The sequence below is a fragment of the Stegostoma tigrinum genome, chromosome 15 (genome assembly GCF_030684315.1).
Source record: "Stegostoma tigrinum isolate sSteTig4 chromosome 15, sSteTig4.hap1, whole genome shotgun sequence".
Taxonomy (NCBI): domain Eukaryota; kingdom Metazoa; phylum Chordata; class Chondrichthyes; order Orectolobiformes; family Stegostomatidae; genus Stegostoma; species Stegostoma tigrinum.
Window position 1 is genome coordinate 38,190,701 of NC_081368.1, and position 18,765 is coordinate 38,209,465.

Here is an 18,765-nt window from a genome sequence, read left to right on the forward strand (position 1 = left end):
AAACATCTGGATGAGTACATAAAATGCCAGGACATAGTAGGCTGTGAGCCATGTACAGGTACTGGGATTAGTGGAGTTTGGCATTTGTTGGTCAGCATAGACATGTGGGCCATGCTGTACGACTCTTATAATATCAGCTGTGAAGCAGAATCAATGGGATGAATACCCTACATTTGCTGCTATGTCTTATGGTCTTACTATCTAAGGTGGCCAAAGCTGAAAAAAGTATTTAAGATGTAGTCTCACCCATTGAAGCATAATATCCTTACTTTTACACAAAACCAAAGTGTTGGAAAAAACTCAGCAGATCCGGCAGTATCCATGGAGAGAAAGACAATGGCCTTCATCTTTTCTGGTGCTAGCCCCTAAGCTACAAGACTTAAGATCACAACATACCATAGTAGGATTTGAATTTCACAATCTGAGTTGGAAGGAAATCTTTCATTATCTCAAAAGAAAAAACAAGCATAAATCTTATTGCTCTAACTTTTAGTATTACACGACTCTCGTTTTCAATGTTACTGCTATCCCGCTGAAGAAAACTTAGTTCTTTCACTTATAGCCATTCCTCCACATCCACGAGAGTTCAGTTTCTGAGAACCCCATGAATAATGAAATTCATGAGTGCAGAGCCCATTAAAAATACAGGTTTAAAAAGAGGCTTAAAAATTGCAGACACACGAGTTTTGCTGTGGATGTTGCATTCTGATGTTAGTTACTATTTGGTACAAATAGGCAAAATCACGAGTCCTGAACTCATGGATACTGAGGATTTCCTATATTTCACATTTGTACGTACAATGTTACACATTACCCTACCTGAAACATGTAAAGGGCCAGCTTTTCATTATATTCCCACTGTTTCACGGCCTGTTCCACTTCAGGCACTGTGGGTTGTACTGGTGTCCCACAATTCTGCGAAGACATCACTCGATAAGATTCAGCAATCTTCTGTAACTGTTCCCAGAGGTACTTAGTGATGATTTGAGTCCACTCTACAGGGGAAAAAGAAATCATCCTTAAAACCACTGTTGCAAATTTTTTAACTTGGCACTGCTTAGTCCCAATACGTTTAAACTCCAGTACAAAATAACTCTCCAAAGTTACAAAACTTTTGTCTTCCAGGCTATGCATTTTAGTGTGGCATTACAGATACATGTGTAGAGACCTGGCAATAGGAAGGAGGCAAACTCGGAGTCAGGCATGCACCAACCTAATATAACATTTCCCCGCTCCAATAAATTGCACTTTATACATTGGACAACTGTTAAAGGTAGAACAGTACAGCACAAGAACAGGCCCTCCGGCCCACCATGTTGTGCCAAACAGGATGCCAAATTAAACTAATCCCTTCCACCTGTCCTGCACATCTTTCCATTCTTTGCTCATTCATGTGTTTTTCTAAAAGCCTCAAACACCTCAATCTTATCCACCTCCACCACAACACCTGGCAGTCTGTCCGAGGCATCTAACATTGTGTGTAAAAAAACCTGCCCTCACATATCCTGAGCTTTTCCCCCTTACCTTAAATGCAAGCCCTCTAGTATCAGACATTTCAAATCTGGGGAAACAAAAAAAGATTCTGACTGTCAACACTATCTATGAGTCTCATAATATTATAAACTTCATTCAGGTCTCCCCTCAGCCTCTGCTACTCCAGAGAAAACAACTGTGGTTTGCCTAGCCTCTTCTTATGACTTGCACCCTCTAATCCAGTCAGCGTCCTGGTAAACTTCTTCCACACCCTCTCCAAAGCTTCCACATCCTTCCTGTAATGTGGCAACCAGAACAGAATGCACCTGAATGAAAACATGTTAAATATTATTAAACAATATCAAGTATTTAAACACGATTTAAGTATTTCAGCACTATTAAACTGTTAAATACTGATCTTTAGTTTCTTGGTAATTCAAACTTTTTTGATGTAGAAATTTCAACTGGAGTAAAGCACTGTAATTTTGTTTTCCAGGTCAATAAATACTGGCATTTATATTCAGCTAACCATTTAATACCGAAATTGGATTGGCCAAGTTTGAAGACTTGAGCTGTCTGGGTCAGAAAGGCTGAATGTCTAGTTGAGTTGACCCAGAAAGTACATACAAAATGGTGGAGTCAATCAACACTCATTGTGAATAACAGTCACTGAAGCAATATACAAAAGCAATCAACACCTCTGAAAGATGATACCTTCAAGAAAAAGCAGAAGGAAATAAATTATAGTGGAAATAAATAACTTCCCTCTGAACTATCAGTATACGATCGGTCATTTGGTAATACAGAACTTCAGTGTCGCTGAACAGAAAACTTACTTCAAAGCTTCTTGTCTTGCACCATCTGCCATGGAGTTCTCTTCTATTGTCTACTGCAAGCCTACCTTCACTGGTCAATATTTATGGTAAGATTCCAATAGCACATGGAAGTATCAGCGTAGATTTACTGTCACCTCATTAAATAGGGTCCGAAACATTTACTCATTGCATAAATTTTGATGAAATAGAGCACATTAAAACCATGCTGCAAGGCAATAGCTGCTCTGATTGGAGCATTTTGGAGCTAATGCATGAATGAGACTAAGACTGTCACTTCTGGTCTTGAAAAATCTCTGATTACCCTGGAAGAGTGAGGTATGTCAAAAATGAGAGGAACAGGTGACAATAGCTGTTTCACAATACAGTGACAACGAGTGGTATCCAACATTACAGGATGCTGCCTTCAAACTAAACAGACATTCTGTTGGTCATGCAAATGAGTAATGTGAGAATGTCAATCTTAGGGTCTGGGAGATGCTGAGTACGTAGGCCATATGTCTCAAAGGTTGGTGGTTCAAATCAGACTGTGTTCTTTTAACCGAAAGAACTGTAGATGTTGGAAATCAGAAACAAAAACAAAAACAAAAACAGAAGCTGCTGAAAAAGCTCAGCAGGTCTGGCAGCATCTGTGCAGAGAAAACAGGTTTAATGTTTTGGGTCCAATAACCGTTCTTCAAAACTGAAAAACAGAACAGATCAGCTCTGAAGACTATGTTCTATTAGTGTTTACAACATGCAAGATACTGACTACTCCCAATCAGCCTCAAAACACATTGTTCAAAATTAAGTATGATCCCATGATTGGAGAACATGTACTAAATAAGCCAGAATGTATGAAAAATTTCGCTAACCACCTTAAGATTATCAGCCAAGTTAGGAGCATTGCACATTTACATATATTGGAAGCTACATATATTAATACACAAAGCAGGGGAACAGAACATATTAAGACAACTCAGGCAAAAGAAAACATACGCACATATTATGAGATAACAAAGTGTGGAGCTGGATGAACACAGCAGGCCAAGCAGCATCTCAGGAGCACAAAAGCTGATGTTTCGGGCCTAGACCCTTCTTCAGAGAGTGTCAGACACTCTCTGATGAAATGTCTAGGCCTGAAACATCAGCTTTTGTGCTCCTGAGATGCTGCTTGGCCTGCTGTGTTCATCCAGCTCCATACTTTGTTATCTTGGATTCTCCAGCATCTACAGTTTCCATTATCACTGATACGCACGTATTACACCTGCTTCAACTTCATAAAACAGTTGACCGCCATTCTCTGGTTCATTCATCAAGGTATTGTTTTGATGAACTACAGTCAATCTACCTGATTTAAACTTAAACAATTAACTGTTAATCACAGTCTAGCTGGTACATTCTCTATGGCACACCTCTACAATCAAAGTCTACCTGCCAACCAATCAGCACTCTTGACCCCCATCGTACTAGTATACTGCCAACACAGTGATGTCTCGAAGATGCAAAGCTTCAACAATGTGTCTGCACAATATTCAATACACAGATTAATGGAGTGCTTGCTGTTGCTAAAGCATGCTTAGCTTCAAATGTTAAATGAAAGGAATTGTTCATTCAAAGGTCTTACCAACAAAACAACAATCAATGTACAAAAGGTAGAAGCCAGATTATTAAACATGTTTATTCAAGTTGCAAAGCTACAGAAAAATATTTTTTGTTAAGCCTACCTATACAAGGGTCTATGACATGACGTTTCTTCATCTTTGTTTCGGTAATAGCAGCATAATAGGCACATGTCATTTTTATCAGCCAAGCAGCTCTCATGACCGGCACCGAATATTTGGCTAGGTATCCAAACACTTCTTCCTTTTTACTAAATATAGGCACCTGAAGAATGCAAAAAAAAATTGGTGTTAGGTGAATCTTAAGATAGGTAAATGCACATGATTTCTTTCAGAATAAGCTAACAAACTGAAATATGATCATAATAAAACAATATTTGAAAGATCAGAGACAGGGTGGCAATTCACAAAGGCAAACAGTGCAGATGGGTGTTTTTTTGGCTCGCTGTTTCAGGTGGTAATTGGAGGTCAAGTTGGGGGGGGAGGGGTGCAATAAGCTGGATTTGGAAGGAAATAGCAGATAACACCCAAGGCAAAGGGATTCCATTACAATGCCAGTTAGCATGCGGCCCCAAGAATCAATGTTAGATGGTCAGAAGATTGGTTCAAATAGGACAGAGAAACTATAAGGTGAGGTATATGGACTAATTGAACCCAAAGAGGTGAAGTAGTGGAGGCTGATGATAGTTGGAATTAGAAAATGGCATGATTTCAGGAGTGGATTCTAACATAGATGAGATTTAGCTCACGAACAAGGGATATGGCTGCTAAACAAATGGTGTTAACATTAGAAGCTGCTTGCATTTACAACTACAGGTATAGAAGACAGGGTCGTAATGCAATTGTTTGCAGTGGTTGAAGGGAGCTGGGGTTTACTTTTTTGTTTAACAGAATCATCCTGGAATAATAAAAGAAAGCATGGCCCAAACACACAATATGGCCCTGTCACAACTGTTCATCAACGATTAACCAAATTGCGTCCTCCATAAATGATTCCATGATTGGACAATATGTACTAGATAAGCCAGAGTGCGCAAAGAATTACGCTGACAACCAACTTTAGATTGTCAGTCAGATTTGGAGAATGGCACACTTACATACTGCAAGCAACATAAATTAATACACAAAGCAGAGGAAAATATTAAGACAACACAGGCAGAAAAAACATATGCACATATTACACCTGTATCAACTTAAGAAAACAGGTGACAGCCATTCTCTGTAAACTTGAAGGATGAACATGGAGTTATATTGCATTATTCAAATGGATCAGAAGAGGTATGTATTTTGCTTGAGCTGTCCAATAACACCAGCAATATCATGGAGACTGATAGCACAAAGGCTAGTAAATTAAATGCAGCTGTAAAATAAGTTTGGGATGGGGAGATTACAGATTCACCGGATTATGAGCAGAAAGAACTCATTTGGGGACGGAGTTGGGGGAAGGAGGTGGCAAGAATGTGAGGGGCAAGGGCCACTGCCAATATTGGATCAGATAAAAGATCACTGGCCACTGATCATTTTAGATCACTAAAGATTTACGTCTATTTCTCTCTCCAGACATGCTGAGAGACCTTTTAATCGTTTTCCATTTTACTTAACTGAGAAACTGCAAAGGACCATTCAACTCCTCAACCTTTTAAAATCAACTAGATCATGGCTAAATTGTAACTCAATTACATTTATCCACGTTTGTTCCATGTCTATTGAGTAAGTATCTATCTGATAAAAAATCCTGCTTATTCAGTCTTGAAGATTTCAACTAACCACTCATCAATTAGCCTTTTAGGATAGAGTTCCATATAGGGCAAGTACAGAGAAACAGAACTAGCTGAAACATAAACAGAAGTTGCTGGAAAATCTCAGCAAGTCTGGCAGCATCTGTGGAAAGAAATCAGTATTAACATTTTGGGTCCAGTGATCATGCTTCAGAACTGGCCAAGTTGTCTGTGCAAAATATGACCTGGTACTGGCATATCAAATGGCCTCCTCTGTGCTGTAATGATTATATGATCCTACATTTCCACTCCTTCAGAGGAGGAAACAAGTGAGATACATAAGATGCTTGAGATAAATAAAAATGATACAAGAAGCTAGATGTGAGTTAAAACTAAGTTATCCTTGGTAATAAAGGAATGCACTGCCGCTGTGACACAAGCAGTTCAAAGAACAAACAGAGACTCTGGCCAGATATAGAACGTCACTGTCATGAACAAATTCTACATAACTGAAGATTGAGATTTTTTTGAGATTGTAACCAAAACAATTGCTGAGGGCAGAGGGGCAGATGTTGTCTACTAGGACTTTGGTGAAGCCTTTTGCAAGTTTCCACATGATAGGTTCATTAGTAAAGTTAGATCACATAGGATTCAGGGAGTGCCTGTCAATTGGATACAAATTTGACTTGACAGTAGAAGACAAAGAATGGTGGTATTATGTAGCAATAATGGAGAAACTTCAGTTATCCTAACAAACAGGGGTAGCAACAGTGTAAAGAATAGAGTGGAGGAGGAATCCCTGAAATGTGCCTAAGACAATGTTCCTGATCAGTGCATTTCCAGCCCTGTGAGGAAGGAAGCGGTTTTGATGTAGTTCTGAGGAATAAAGTGAGGCAAGGCATTTGAAGAACATGGTATGATCAGGTTTAGCCGAGTTACAGAAAAAGATGAAGTACAATCAAAAATACTTAAATGGAGGAAAGGTAGTAAATTGATAACATGTATGGGACATCATAAGTTAATAGATTAATAGATTAAACAATAATTGTAAAACAAACAGCTTTCAAAGAACAAATGATTCAAATGAAGCAGGAGCAAAAGAAAGGACAGCCAAAGCTGGAACTCAGTGAATGACTAAAGACATAGTGGCTAAAATGAGACAGAAAAAGGGAGACATGACAATTGTGCAACTAACCCAATAGGAATTATATTCAGTATTTAGAAAACAGAGTGAAGATTCAAGAAAAGGGAATAATAAAAAAGAGAAAATGAGAATAGATGTCATAATTTAAAAAGGTAAGCCAATCTTTCATAAATGTATAAATAGTAAGGAGTAGTCAAAAGTTAGTTAAGGCCAATTAAGGGTGACAAATGCGACTTTCTTGTGGAGATGGAATGCTGAGTTACTGAATGAATACTCTGCTGCTGAATTCACTAGAAAGGTGAAGTGAAGGCATTGGTAAAAAGTTGAAGTAGTGGTTATAGTGAACAGGATAAAAATAAAGAATAGGTACTTAAAAGTTTGCCAACATTTAAGAATAGTCACAGTCCAATGAACCTCACTTACATGGAGAATAAAGAGGCTGAATTTTGTGCTTTAACAGCAGGAAAAAGGTAGAGGAGATTTGATGGATGTGTTCAAAATCATAGGTAATTTAATAACAATACATAAGGAGGAACTGTTTCCAATGGTAAAAGGGTCAGTAACCAGGATATACAGACTTAAAATTATCAATAAACAAATCAGAAGAGACATGAGGAAATATAATATTTCCCCTCAAAGCAACTTGTTATATGATGAAAGGCACTGCATGAAAGAATGGAGAAAGCAGATTTAAAGTAACATCCAAAAGAGAATTGGGTAATAACTGTCAGTTAAAAAAATTACAACTATTTGGAGCAGTGGATTGGTTTTGATTGAACAGCTTACCAAAGTAGCTGGGGGACAGGGAGGGTGGATTGAACACAGGTTAAATGTGCTGCATCATTCTATATTTGCTGTACAAACCAATTCTTTATTCTTCCTGATTTCTGTGACTCTAAATGCTTGCCAACAGCAACTGTAAGGGCATGTATTTTTTCAAGCCCCATCCATTGTAAACAAACACATTTCTAACCAACTGACAAGAGACCAGCTGATGGTGGGATAAGATTCAACAGCCCTTTTTCATATCATTTCTCTGCAATTAAAAAGAATAATAAGTTAATTTAGTGTGTCTACCATCAACAGCATCTAAGGTGTTGAAAAAGCTGCTGAATTAAGTGCTTTAATTGACACAGAAGTCTTCAATGATACTACTTTAAATGTATGTACAGAAAAGTAGACTAAAATGAATTAGAAGAAAAAAATCAAAGTAGAGTCACACCCACCAAATTGAATTTTATTAGCAGCCAGACTGGCTTCATTCGGACCACTGACCTACTTCACAACACAAAATTATACATCATGATAGGACTACAATTACTTAAATACTAGGGTAGTTGGCAGCTGAAAAATGTAACAGCATTATGAGACAATTGTATCTTTATAAACTTAAGAGGAAAAAAAACACATGGATCAAAAGTAACTTACCTTTTTGGCAAGTTGTGTTAATGGTTTGGTTCCAGACAGATCAGTAAACCAGTTATGTATTGAAGGTTGGGAACGAGCTGTGACAAGCCAGAAACTATCCTTCTGATTAACTTGAGGCTTCCGTTTGCCTGTATCCGGAAAGGTGTTACATCGTAATTTCTCTGCGATTATACTGCTGAAGTAGGAGCTGATCTATAACAAAGTTCAATACAGACTTGAGTGGATCCAGTAGTACGAACTATTTGTAACAATAAGTAGCTATATGTGTGAAGCTCTGGATGCAATAAAACATAAAAGCTTGTTGGAATATTTCTAGTAATCCAAAATTACTTTTATGCGGAAATGCCAGTGGCTTCACCTGTTGAAGGACTGGCGCTCCAAAAGCTTGAGATTTCAAATAAATCTGCTGGACTAAAACCGAGTGTCATCTGACTTCTGAAATTACTTTGTGTGAGCCCTCTAACTCATTCCCTTGTGGTAACACTTTTCTTTTAAGTTTCATTCACACTAAGAATTGTTCTTCAACAAAAATATTGAGTGGTCTGTAAGTGCATGTGGAAAATAGATTTGAATTTGTAGAAGATTGATAGCATGGTAAACCAGAAGCCCAGGATAATACTCTGGGCCACAGGCTTGAATCCCACCACAACTAAAGTGAAATTTAAACTTGATTAATAAATCTGGAACTAAAAACTGCCTAACAATGACCATGAAGTCGCTGATTTGCTTTAACAACCATTGGTTCACTGATGTCCTTGTAACAAGGAGTCTGCTGCCAGTATGATCTAGCTTACATCTCACTCAAGAAACATGGCAGTGAGATTTTGGCTCTTTAAATGCCTATTGTATCAGGCTACAACAAAGTTTATGAAAAGGAATGAAACTAGACATGATATCAACTATGGCACAATTGTTACAGTTTGTATCATCTACAAGATGCACTGGAGCAACACAGAGTTCCTTCAACAACATCTTCCAAACCCAACTATCACGTGCAAGGACAAGGGTAAAAAATGCACAGGAACATGACTACCCACAAGTTCCCCAACAAGGCACACGCTATTCAAATATTGCCATTACTTCCTGTCACTGGGTCAAAACTCTGGAATTCCTTACAGCACTGTGGGTATCCAAATTCTCCAAGGACTGAGCAGTACAGCATCACATCCTCCTTGGCAATTGGGATGGAAAATAATTGCTGGCCAGTCATCAATACTGGCATTCCATGAACAAATTAAACAAAATCAACAATAGCAAACTGTAAACTCCACAAAGTCGTTTTTACCAACATCTGCGGGCTTATGCCAAAATTGGAAAAACTGTTCTATTTATCAGTTAGGCAACAAACTAATAAGCATGTGCATGGAATTATAACTTACATGCAATATCCCAAACACCACATTTAACATCCTGTACCACAAGCAGGACAAACCCATCAGAGATGGCAAGCAGGTCTCTGTGTTTGTCTCAGATTTCAAGCATTTGCAGTATTTTCCTTTAACGCAAAGAAATCAATTCTGACTCAATGAAGAATATAGACTGGCATATCAGGATCAGCACCAGGCATACATACATACTTGTAACGAGGTGCCAACCTGCCAAAAGTGCTATCTAGAACAACTTGCATGCCAAGCAGCATGCGACTGACAGGACTAACCAATTTCACAACGAAGGGATCAGACCTAGATTCTGCAAACCCACCACATACTAGTTTTCAAAGGTAGAGGGCAATTAAACAATTAACAGTTGGCGATGGCTCCATAAATATTCCCATCCTTAATGATGACAGGGTCTATCTTACAAAACTTACACAATGTTTAAAACAGTAGATAGGGTAGATGCAGGCAAGACATTTTCCTTAGTAGGACAGTCTAGAACCGGGGTGGGGGGCAATTTAAAAACAAGGATTTTTAAATTGCACCCCCGCAATGCCACTTAAGCAAAAGAAGAAGAAATTATTTTACTCAGAGGATTGTGGATTTTGAATTCTTCTCTGCAAAAGACAGAGTGTGAAAGCCCAGTCTTTGTCTATGTTTAAGGCAGCTATCAATAGATTTCTGATTACCAATGGCAAACAGTTATAGGGATGAGGTGAGTAAAAGACATTCAAGTCTTCATTCACTTATGATCACACTTAATAATGGGGCAGGCTTGATAGGCTGAATGGCCCAATTCTGTGCCAGCACATCAGTACGAAAGACAAAGTTGAAACATTTGGATACATCTTCAGTCAAAAGTGAAGAGTGGGTAACCCATATCAACATCCTCCTGAGGGCACAACATCACTGGTGACAATCTTCAACCAATCAATTCATTCCACATAATATAAATGCATTGCTTACAGCACTGAATACTGTCAGGTTATGGGCTCTGACAAGCTTCCAGCAATGCCACTTAAGCTCCAGACCTCACCATGCATCTCGGAAAACTGTTCCAGTAGAGCTACATCACTGGTACATTGTAAGGGACCACATATCTTTCCTTTTTATACTACAAACTAGAATGGAAGTTAGACATTGCTTTATAGCTGAAATTCTAGGAGGGTTTGCAACCTGGAAAATCAAATGCACATTCAGCTATACAAAAAAAAATGCTGATTTTGGAGCAGTGAGCTTGTCACATTAAGTCAGAGTGGCACAATTTTTTTTTGAGTTAAGGAATCATGGACTGACAACTAGTACCCTCAAATTGATCAAGTATAGTCTGCTACAAATCAGTGTAAGCAGTGCAACCAGAACCAGAGTCAGCAAGCTAAAAACATTTTTCTCCTATCTGATTAAAACAAAACTATGAGTAACAATCTGAAAAGACACAATTCTAATAGGACAGAAGATCTAGATGCATCTGATCAGACATCAAACTGACGTGGTTGGTTGGCTCGCCAAGCTGAATGGTTTTCATGCAAATGTTTTGTCTCCCTTCTAGGGGACACCATTGTTGTGTTGCCTCCGTTGAAGCTTTCAAATTGTAAAATAAACCCTACTCCACATGCAACATCATGTCATGATCGCAAAAACCGGAAAAATTTAAGGGATAACTTAACCCATCCGGGTGATAAATCATGGATTCACTACTGTGTGGAAACAGGCCCTTTGGCCCAACAAGTCCACACAGACACTCACAGCATCCCACCAAGACCCATCCCCCTAATCTACAGGGCCCCGAACATTACGGGCAATTTAGCATAGCCAATCCACCCTACCTGTACATCTTTGGATTGTAGGAAACTGGAGCACCTAGAGGAAACCCACACACACAGCGAGAATGCGCAGATTCCACACAGACAGCTCCCCAAGGTGGAACTGAGCCTGGGTCTCTGGCGCTGTGAGGCAGCAGTGCTAACCACTGAACCATCGTGCTGTGCCAATCATGCCCCTAGACCAACGAGCCAATTCTGGATCTGGACTTTTGATCTCTATTTTTCTGACTATAATATCAGTGTTAAGGCACTCACCTAAAGAAACATACTGGGATTGGAAGCAGCCCAGAGAAGGTGGTCTCATGTATGAAGCAATTTTATCATGAGGAGCCAGAGTCACACAGCACAAACAGATCTTTTGGCTCAACTTGTACATGTTGACCAAGTTTCCCAAACTGAACAAGTCCCATTTGCCTGCATTTAGCTCATATCCCTCTAAAACTTAGCTATTCACATACGCATCCAAGAATCTTTTAAATGTTGTACCACTTTCTCTGGCTGTTCATTCCATACATGCACCACCCTCTGTACAAAAAAGTTGCCCCTAAGGTCCTTTTTAAATCTTTCCCGCTCCCCTTAAAATTATGCCTCTTAATTTTGAACTCCTCTACACAAGGGAAAAGACCTTTACTATTCACTTTATCTATGCACCTCAATTTTTTAACCCTCCATAAGGGCTTGAGTACGATAGGCCTGTACAAATGAAGTTCAGAAGAATGACAGTTGGTCTTATTGGACCATTTAAGATTCTTAGGGGCTTGACAAAGTAGACAGAAACTTTTTAAACCTGGTATGAGGGTACCAGAGGCAATAATCACAAAATAAAGGGTCTAAGACAGAGATAAGGAAGAGTTTCTTCTGAGGGTAGTGAATCTGTGGAATTTTTTAACCAAAGAATTCAAAGCTGAGATTGCCTCCTGCTACTGCTACATCTCATGATCTTATAGTCAGTCCTTTGCTTGTCTTACTTATGAACAAATTTGTGCACTTTAGGTTTTAAAGCAGTGCAGTTTCAGTTGCATACTTGTGCATTGATAATCATCCTTCTTTGCAACTTGTTAAAAGAATTTTATTTATTCATTTTGTGGGATATGGGTGTTGCTGGCTGGCCAGTTTTTATTGTTTGCACCTAATTGCTCCTGAGAAGCTAGGTGGCGAGCTGCCTTCTTCAAGTGCTGCAGTTCACATGCTGTGATTGACCCACAATGCCCTTAGGGAGGGACTACCAGGATTTTTACCCAGCGACAGTGAAGGAACAGCGATATACTTCCAAGTGAGGATGGGGATTGGCTTGGAGGGGAACTTGAAGGTGGTAGTGTTCCCATATACCTGCTACCCTGGTCCATCTAGATGGAAGTGGTCCTTGGTTTCGAAGATGCTGTCTAAGGAACTTTGGTCAATTTCTGCTGTGCATCTTGTAGATAGTAGCAGCTGGGAGTACTGACAGTTGGCAGTGGAGGGAGTGGATGCAGTGCCAATCAAATGGGCGGCTCTGTCCTGATGGTGTCAAGCTTCTTGAGTGTTGATGGATTGCACTCATGCAGGCAAGTGTGGAGTATTCCATTACACTCCTGACTTGCCTTGTAGATGGTGGCTTTGGCAAGTCAGGAGGGGAGTTACTTGCAGGAGTATCCCTGGCTTCTGACTTGCTCTTGTAGCCTCTGCATTTATGTGGTGAGTCCAGGCGAATTTCTGACCAATGACAACTCTAAGGACATTAATACTGGGGAAATTCAGTGATGGAGCACCATTGAACATCAAGGAGTGGTGGTTCGATTGGCTCTTGTTGGTGGTGGTCATGGCCTGGCATTTGTGTGGAGCGAACGTCACTTGCCACTTGTCAGTCCAAGCCTGGATATTGTCCAGATTTTGTTGGATTTGAGCATGGACTGCTTAGGTGTCTGAGGAATCATGAATGGTGCTGAACATTGCGGAATCATAGAGGGATGTCCAAACCTCTCACCTTATGATGGAGGGAGGTCATTGATGAAGCAGCTAAAGATGGTTGGGCCTAGGACACTACCCTGTGGAACACCTGCCGAGATGTCTTGGCGCTGAGATGACTGACTTCCAACAACCACAGCCATCTTATGTGTCAGGATTTTCACCCGAAACCCACTGATTCCAGTTTTGCTAGGGTTTCCTGATGCGACACTCAGTCGAATGCAGGCTTGATGTCAAAGGCTGTCACTCTCACCCCACCTCTGATATTCAGCACTATTTTTTCCATAGTTGAACCAAAGTTTCAACATGGTCAGGAGATGAGTGGCCCTGATGGAACCCAAACTGGGCATCACTGAGCAGGTTACTGCTGAGTAAGTGCTGCTTGATAGTAGTGTTGACAACACCCTCTATCACTTCAGTGATGACCAAGAGAGTAGACTGATGGGGTGGTAACTGGTTGGATTGGATTGGATTTGTCCTGCTTTTTATGTACAGGACATACGTGGGCAATTTTCCACATTGTCACATACATGCCAGTTTTGTAACTGTACCGGAACAGGTACAGTTAGGGAAGCAGGAAGCTCTGGAGCAGAAGTCTTCAGTACTATTACCACAACGTTGTCAGGTGCCTCAAACCATTTCTTAATATCATGTGGACTGAAACAAATCAGCTGAAGAGAAGTATCTGTTATGCTGAGGGCTGGAGGAGGCCAAGATGGATCATCTATTCGGCACTTCTGGCCCAAGAATGCTGTCTATACTTGTGTATACAACAAATTGGTGTTTTCTGTTAATGACAAAACATGGTAAGAATTGCTTTTGACCCAAGTAGAAGTCAGTCAGGCAAACAGATATTTTGATAGTTTAATTAGGCATTTGCACATTTGTGAAGCTCATGGAACACAAATGCTTGATTATAAAGTGCAGTCTTCCCAGTTAAATTGTAATAATTTACCCAGCTGAGTGGAAAAATACAAGGTATATCCTGTCCAAAAATCCCACCCTGCCAATTATTATCCCATCAGTCTACTCTTTCAACAAAGTGATGATAGAGGTAATGCCATCAAGTTTGGGTTCTGCATGTCACTGAGTTCCTGATCTCAGTGCAGCTTGGTCCAAAAATGGACAAAAGAAATAAACTCCTGAAAGGAGATGAGAATGATTGTTCTCGCGGCAGTATTTAACAGAGAATGGCATCAAGAAGTCCGAGCAAAAATAGAGTCAATGGGAATCAAGGAAAAAATTATCCACTGGTATGTTGTAAAATGGAAGAGGGCATGGTTAATTGAGGCAAATCATCTCAGTTCCAAAATATCACTGAAAGAATTCTTCAGGATCATGCGCTATCCCCAACTATTTTCAGCAGCTTTATTTGTGAACTTCCCACCTTTATAAGTTCAGAGGTAGGGGCATATGACGGTCACCTCATATTCAGTACCATTCGCAATTCCCCAGAAAGTGAGGCAGTCTGTATCCCTATCCAGAAAAACCTGAATAACATTCTGGCTTGTGCTGGTAAATGATGAGTGACATTCATGTCACACAAGTACCAAACATTGGCCATCTCCAACAAATGAGAATCTAACTACTAGTCCTTGATAATCAGCAATATTACCATCACTGACTCCGCCACTGTCAACATCCTTGAGGTTACTATCTGGAGAAACAGACCCGGACTGGCTGTATGGATATTGTGGCTACAAGAGCAGGCCAGAGGCCAAGAATCTCACAGCTAATAATTCATTTCCTTTCTCCCCAAAGCCTGTCCACCATCTACAAGACACAAGTCAAAAGTGAGCTGTAATGCTGTCCACTTGCCTAAATGAGTGCAGCTCCAACAACAATTGAGAAGCTCAATATTATCCAGGTCAAAGCAATCCACTTGACTGCTGCACTATCCACCGTCTTATATTCACTCCCTGTGCCAAAGTATAGGGTGGCAGTGTATATTGTCAACAAGATGCACTGCAGCAATTAACTCATACTCCTGATACAGTGCCTTCCAAACCTGCAGCCTCTGCCACCCAGATGGACAAGGGCAACAGTTGTAAGGAGACACCACCACCACCTTCAAGTTTCCCTTTAAGTCACACACCATCCTGACTTCAAAGTACACTGTTCTTCAGAGTCACTGAGTCAATATCCTGGAGCTCCTTTCCTACAGCACTTAGGGGAATCTACACCCCAATGACAATGCTAATTTAAGGCAACTCACCAGTATCTCAGTAGCATTTTAGGATAGAACATAGAACAGTACAGCACAGAACAGGCCCTTCAGCCCACAATGTTGTGCCGACCATTAATCCTCATGTATGCACCCTCAAATTTTTGTGACCATATGCATGTCCAGCAGTCTCTTAAATGACCCCAATGACCTTGCTTCCACAACTGCTGCTGGCAACGCATTCCATGCTCTCACAACTCTCTGCGTAAAGAACCTGCCTCTGACATCCCCTCTATACTTTCCACCAACCAGCTTAAAACTATGACCCCTCGTGCTAGCCATTTCTGCCCTGGGAAATAGTCTCTGGCTATCAACTCTATCTATGCCTCTCATTATCTTGTATACCTCAATTAGGTCCCCTCTCCTCCTCCTTTTCTCCAATGAAAAGAGACCGAGCTCAGTCAACCTCTCTTCATAAGATAAGCCCTCCAGTCCAGGCAGCATCCTGGTAAACCTCCTCTGAACCCTCTCCAAAGCATCCACATCTTTCCTATAATAGGGCGCCCAGAACTGGACGCAGTATTCCAAGTGCGGTCTAACCAAAGTTTTATAGAGCTGCAACAAGATCTCACGACTCTTAAACTCAATCCCCCTGTTAATGAAAGCCAAAACACCATATGCTTTCTTAACAACCCTGTCCACTTGGGTGGCCATTTTAAGGGATCTATGTATCTGCACACCAAGATCCCTCTGTTCCTCCACGCTGCCAAGAATCCTATCCTTAATCCTGTACTCAGCTTTCAAATTCGACCTTCCAAAATGCATCACCTCGCATTTATCCAGGTTGAACTCCATCTGCCACCTCTCAGCCCATCTCTGCATCCTGTCAATGTCCTGCTGCAGCCTACAACAGCCCTCTACACTGTCAACGATGGCAAGTAAGTGTTTGACAATTCTGCAACACCTACATTCCTTAAATAAGAATAGCTTAGTTTAATTTTCTTCACTTTTAGGCATTTTTAACAATATGTTTGCTGCAGTAAATTGACATGGTCAAGGTGCGATTTTGAATTGAAACATTCATATTAAAGAAGCCATTTTGAGATTCACAAATAAATGTTATAGCAGATTAATAACTAGCCAGCTACTGATGATTGTATCAGAAGGATACAAGTCAATTAGGTTGTAATTCTAAAGTAATTAACAAGTAGTTGACGGAGGATGGTTCTTTCCAAATTTTTGTGTCAGAAATGTATGAATTGACTGAACGTTAACATCAAAGTGTAATGCAAAGCTTCTGCAGAAGATGACAGGATATTAAGGCCATTAATCACTCTTGCTTGTCCTTGAATTAGTTAAGGCAACATTCATAATGAATAAAAGCATAGGTATTTCAAATATTTTGCCTCCTTATGACTTGCCCACATAGCCAATGTAGCTACTCTGGTGGCAGTTTCTTCAACCCAATTGCGCCTGCTAATGTTGCTACTCTTGCACCCATCTTTAGGGCACATCGAGCACTTGTATTTGTCTGTCATCCAGCTCTTGCAGTAGCCTCTACTTCAATATATCTCCAAATGTGCTCTGAAAACACAACAGCTCCAAATGTAACTGGACTCACTCAGAGTTCAATGGTGTCACAAATGACCGAGATACCCAGGACAGAGAAAAATGAGGAAGAAAAGACGGATCAGTTTTTCCAAGCCAACATACAAGCTTGTCAGAGAAATACTAAGACGTGGAAATGATCTCCTTAATATGAACAGAAGGTGAGGATACTTTAGGCAAAATCACTCAGAGTTGGAGGACAGTTAAAATCTTGCATGAGGGTTTAAAGAAAAACAGTCGCTGGAATTAATCGTCTGCCAACAGCTGTAGAATAAAGGACACAATGCTACATTGTGCAACTTTGATCCATGTAACTCAATAGAACGTCAGACTTTTCACGCCTAAGCAAATGTCACAAAGTATTCATAAAACCTGCCTTTATTCTGTAATGATATGGCAGAAGGTATAACATGAATTCTGAGCCATTGCTTATTTTAGTCCAAAGCAATTATGAAGAAAATATTTGTACCTTTAATACATTATTCTAATTCAAAAGTACATCAAGTACAATGAATAACTTTGAACTGTAATGACTATTATGCTAACTGTATAGCAGTTACAGTGCGTACCGCCAAGTCCCATAGGCCACAAAACTAACATTTTATCCATCTGTTACTTATAGAACATTCATCGGAAGATTTTTGATTGAACACCAGAATTAACTCCTCTCCAAACAGTGTAATTGGATCTTTCAAATTCAACTAAGCCGCTGGAAAATATAACATGAATTTACACCATGATGGTACTATCAGAACACAGAACCTCTTTAGATATACATCTTCATTTGAAAATAGTGTATACATAGTTATTTCCAATTGTTTTCAAACAGATGGTAATGCTGTATTTCACTATGCAGTACTAGAAATGACCTCATCTGCACTCTTATTAAACACGGTAGATTGCATGAAAGTGAAAAGTGGTATGTGAACATAAATTCTTAAAAATCCATCAATCTTGAGTAGAAAACTGCAATGTTTCTATTTTTAAACCTTGTAAATAAAATTTGAAATAGTAATGGTAAGCACACTTCCATAATTATTCTCTTTAGTTATATCATTTTTCCACTATTGACCTCCACCTCAGCAAAAGGTAGTCATAGTTCTCACATTACACCTTAGCCTATTCTCAGATTCTCAGTCAGAACAATCCATTGCACAGCTCCAATATTTAGAGGAGACTTTGATCGACAATGAGAACACCTTACCTTGCCAGGATTGAAATTTACATTTTTTGCACTACCATGTTCGTCTCCAGATACTGCAGGTTGATTGTTAAAGCCTTGTTTAACATTCAGTGCTGTCAGCTCATCCTAAAAACAAAAAGGAACATTTAAGTATGATTAAAATGGCCAAAAAATATGCTCAAAACACCATCTTTATTCCTCCCATTTTCTGGGATCACTGTCCTGTATTGTGGCAATTCACTTCCAAAGTATTTAATTGGTTTAAAGTGTTACAGGATGCTAGAGGTCATTGAAATTGTTATATAAATAGAAGGCTTTTCTTTTGTATAGTGCTACCTTTTGAACTGTTCTCACGAGCTTCAACTGATTTGACTGATATTTTCTGTCTGTTGGATTCTTTGTGATAAATCAAAATTATCTGAACATGTTTTCATTTTTGTTCATCAACTAACTTACTTGTTCCAGTCCAG

The 18,765-nt window shown here is 39.7% G+C and overlaps 1 protein-coding gene across 2 annotated transcripts in view; it reads right to left on the reverse strand.

Moving 5' to 3' along the window:
• med12 (mediator complex subunit 12) overlaps positions 1–18,765 on the reverse strand; it is a 173,691-nt gene that overhangs the window by 144,724 nt on the left and 10,202 nt on the right. For both annotated transcript variants that reach the window (XM_048544257.2, XM_048544255.2), the window contains exons 2-5: positions 18,317–18,421; positions 8,198–8,389; positions 4,013–4,172; positions 820–995 (exon numbers count right to left, since the gene is read on the reverse strand). In XM_048544257.2, the coding sequence (XP_048400214.1) occupies positions 820–995; positions 4,013–4,172; positions 8,198–8,389; positions 18,317–18,421 (633 nt within the window). The remainder of the gene's footprint in view (positions 1–819; positions 996–4,012; positions 4,173–8,197; positions 8,390–18,316; positions 18,422–18,765) is intronic.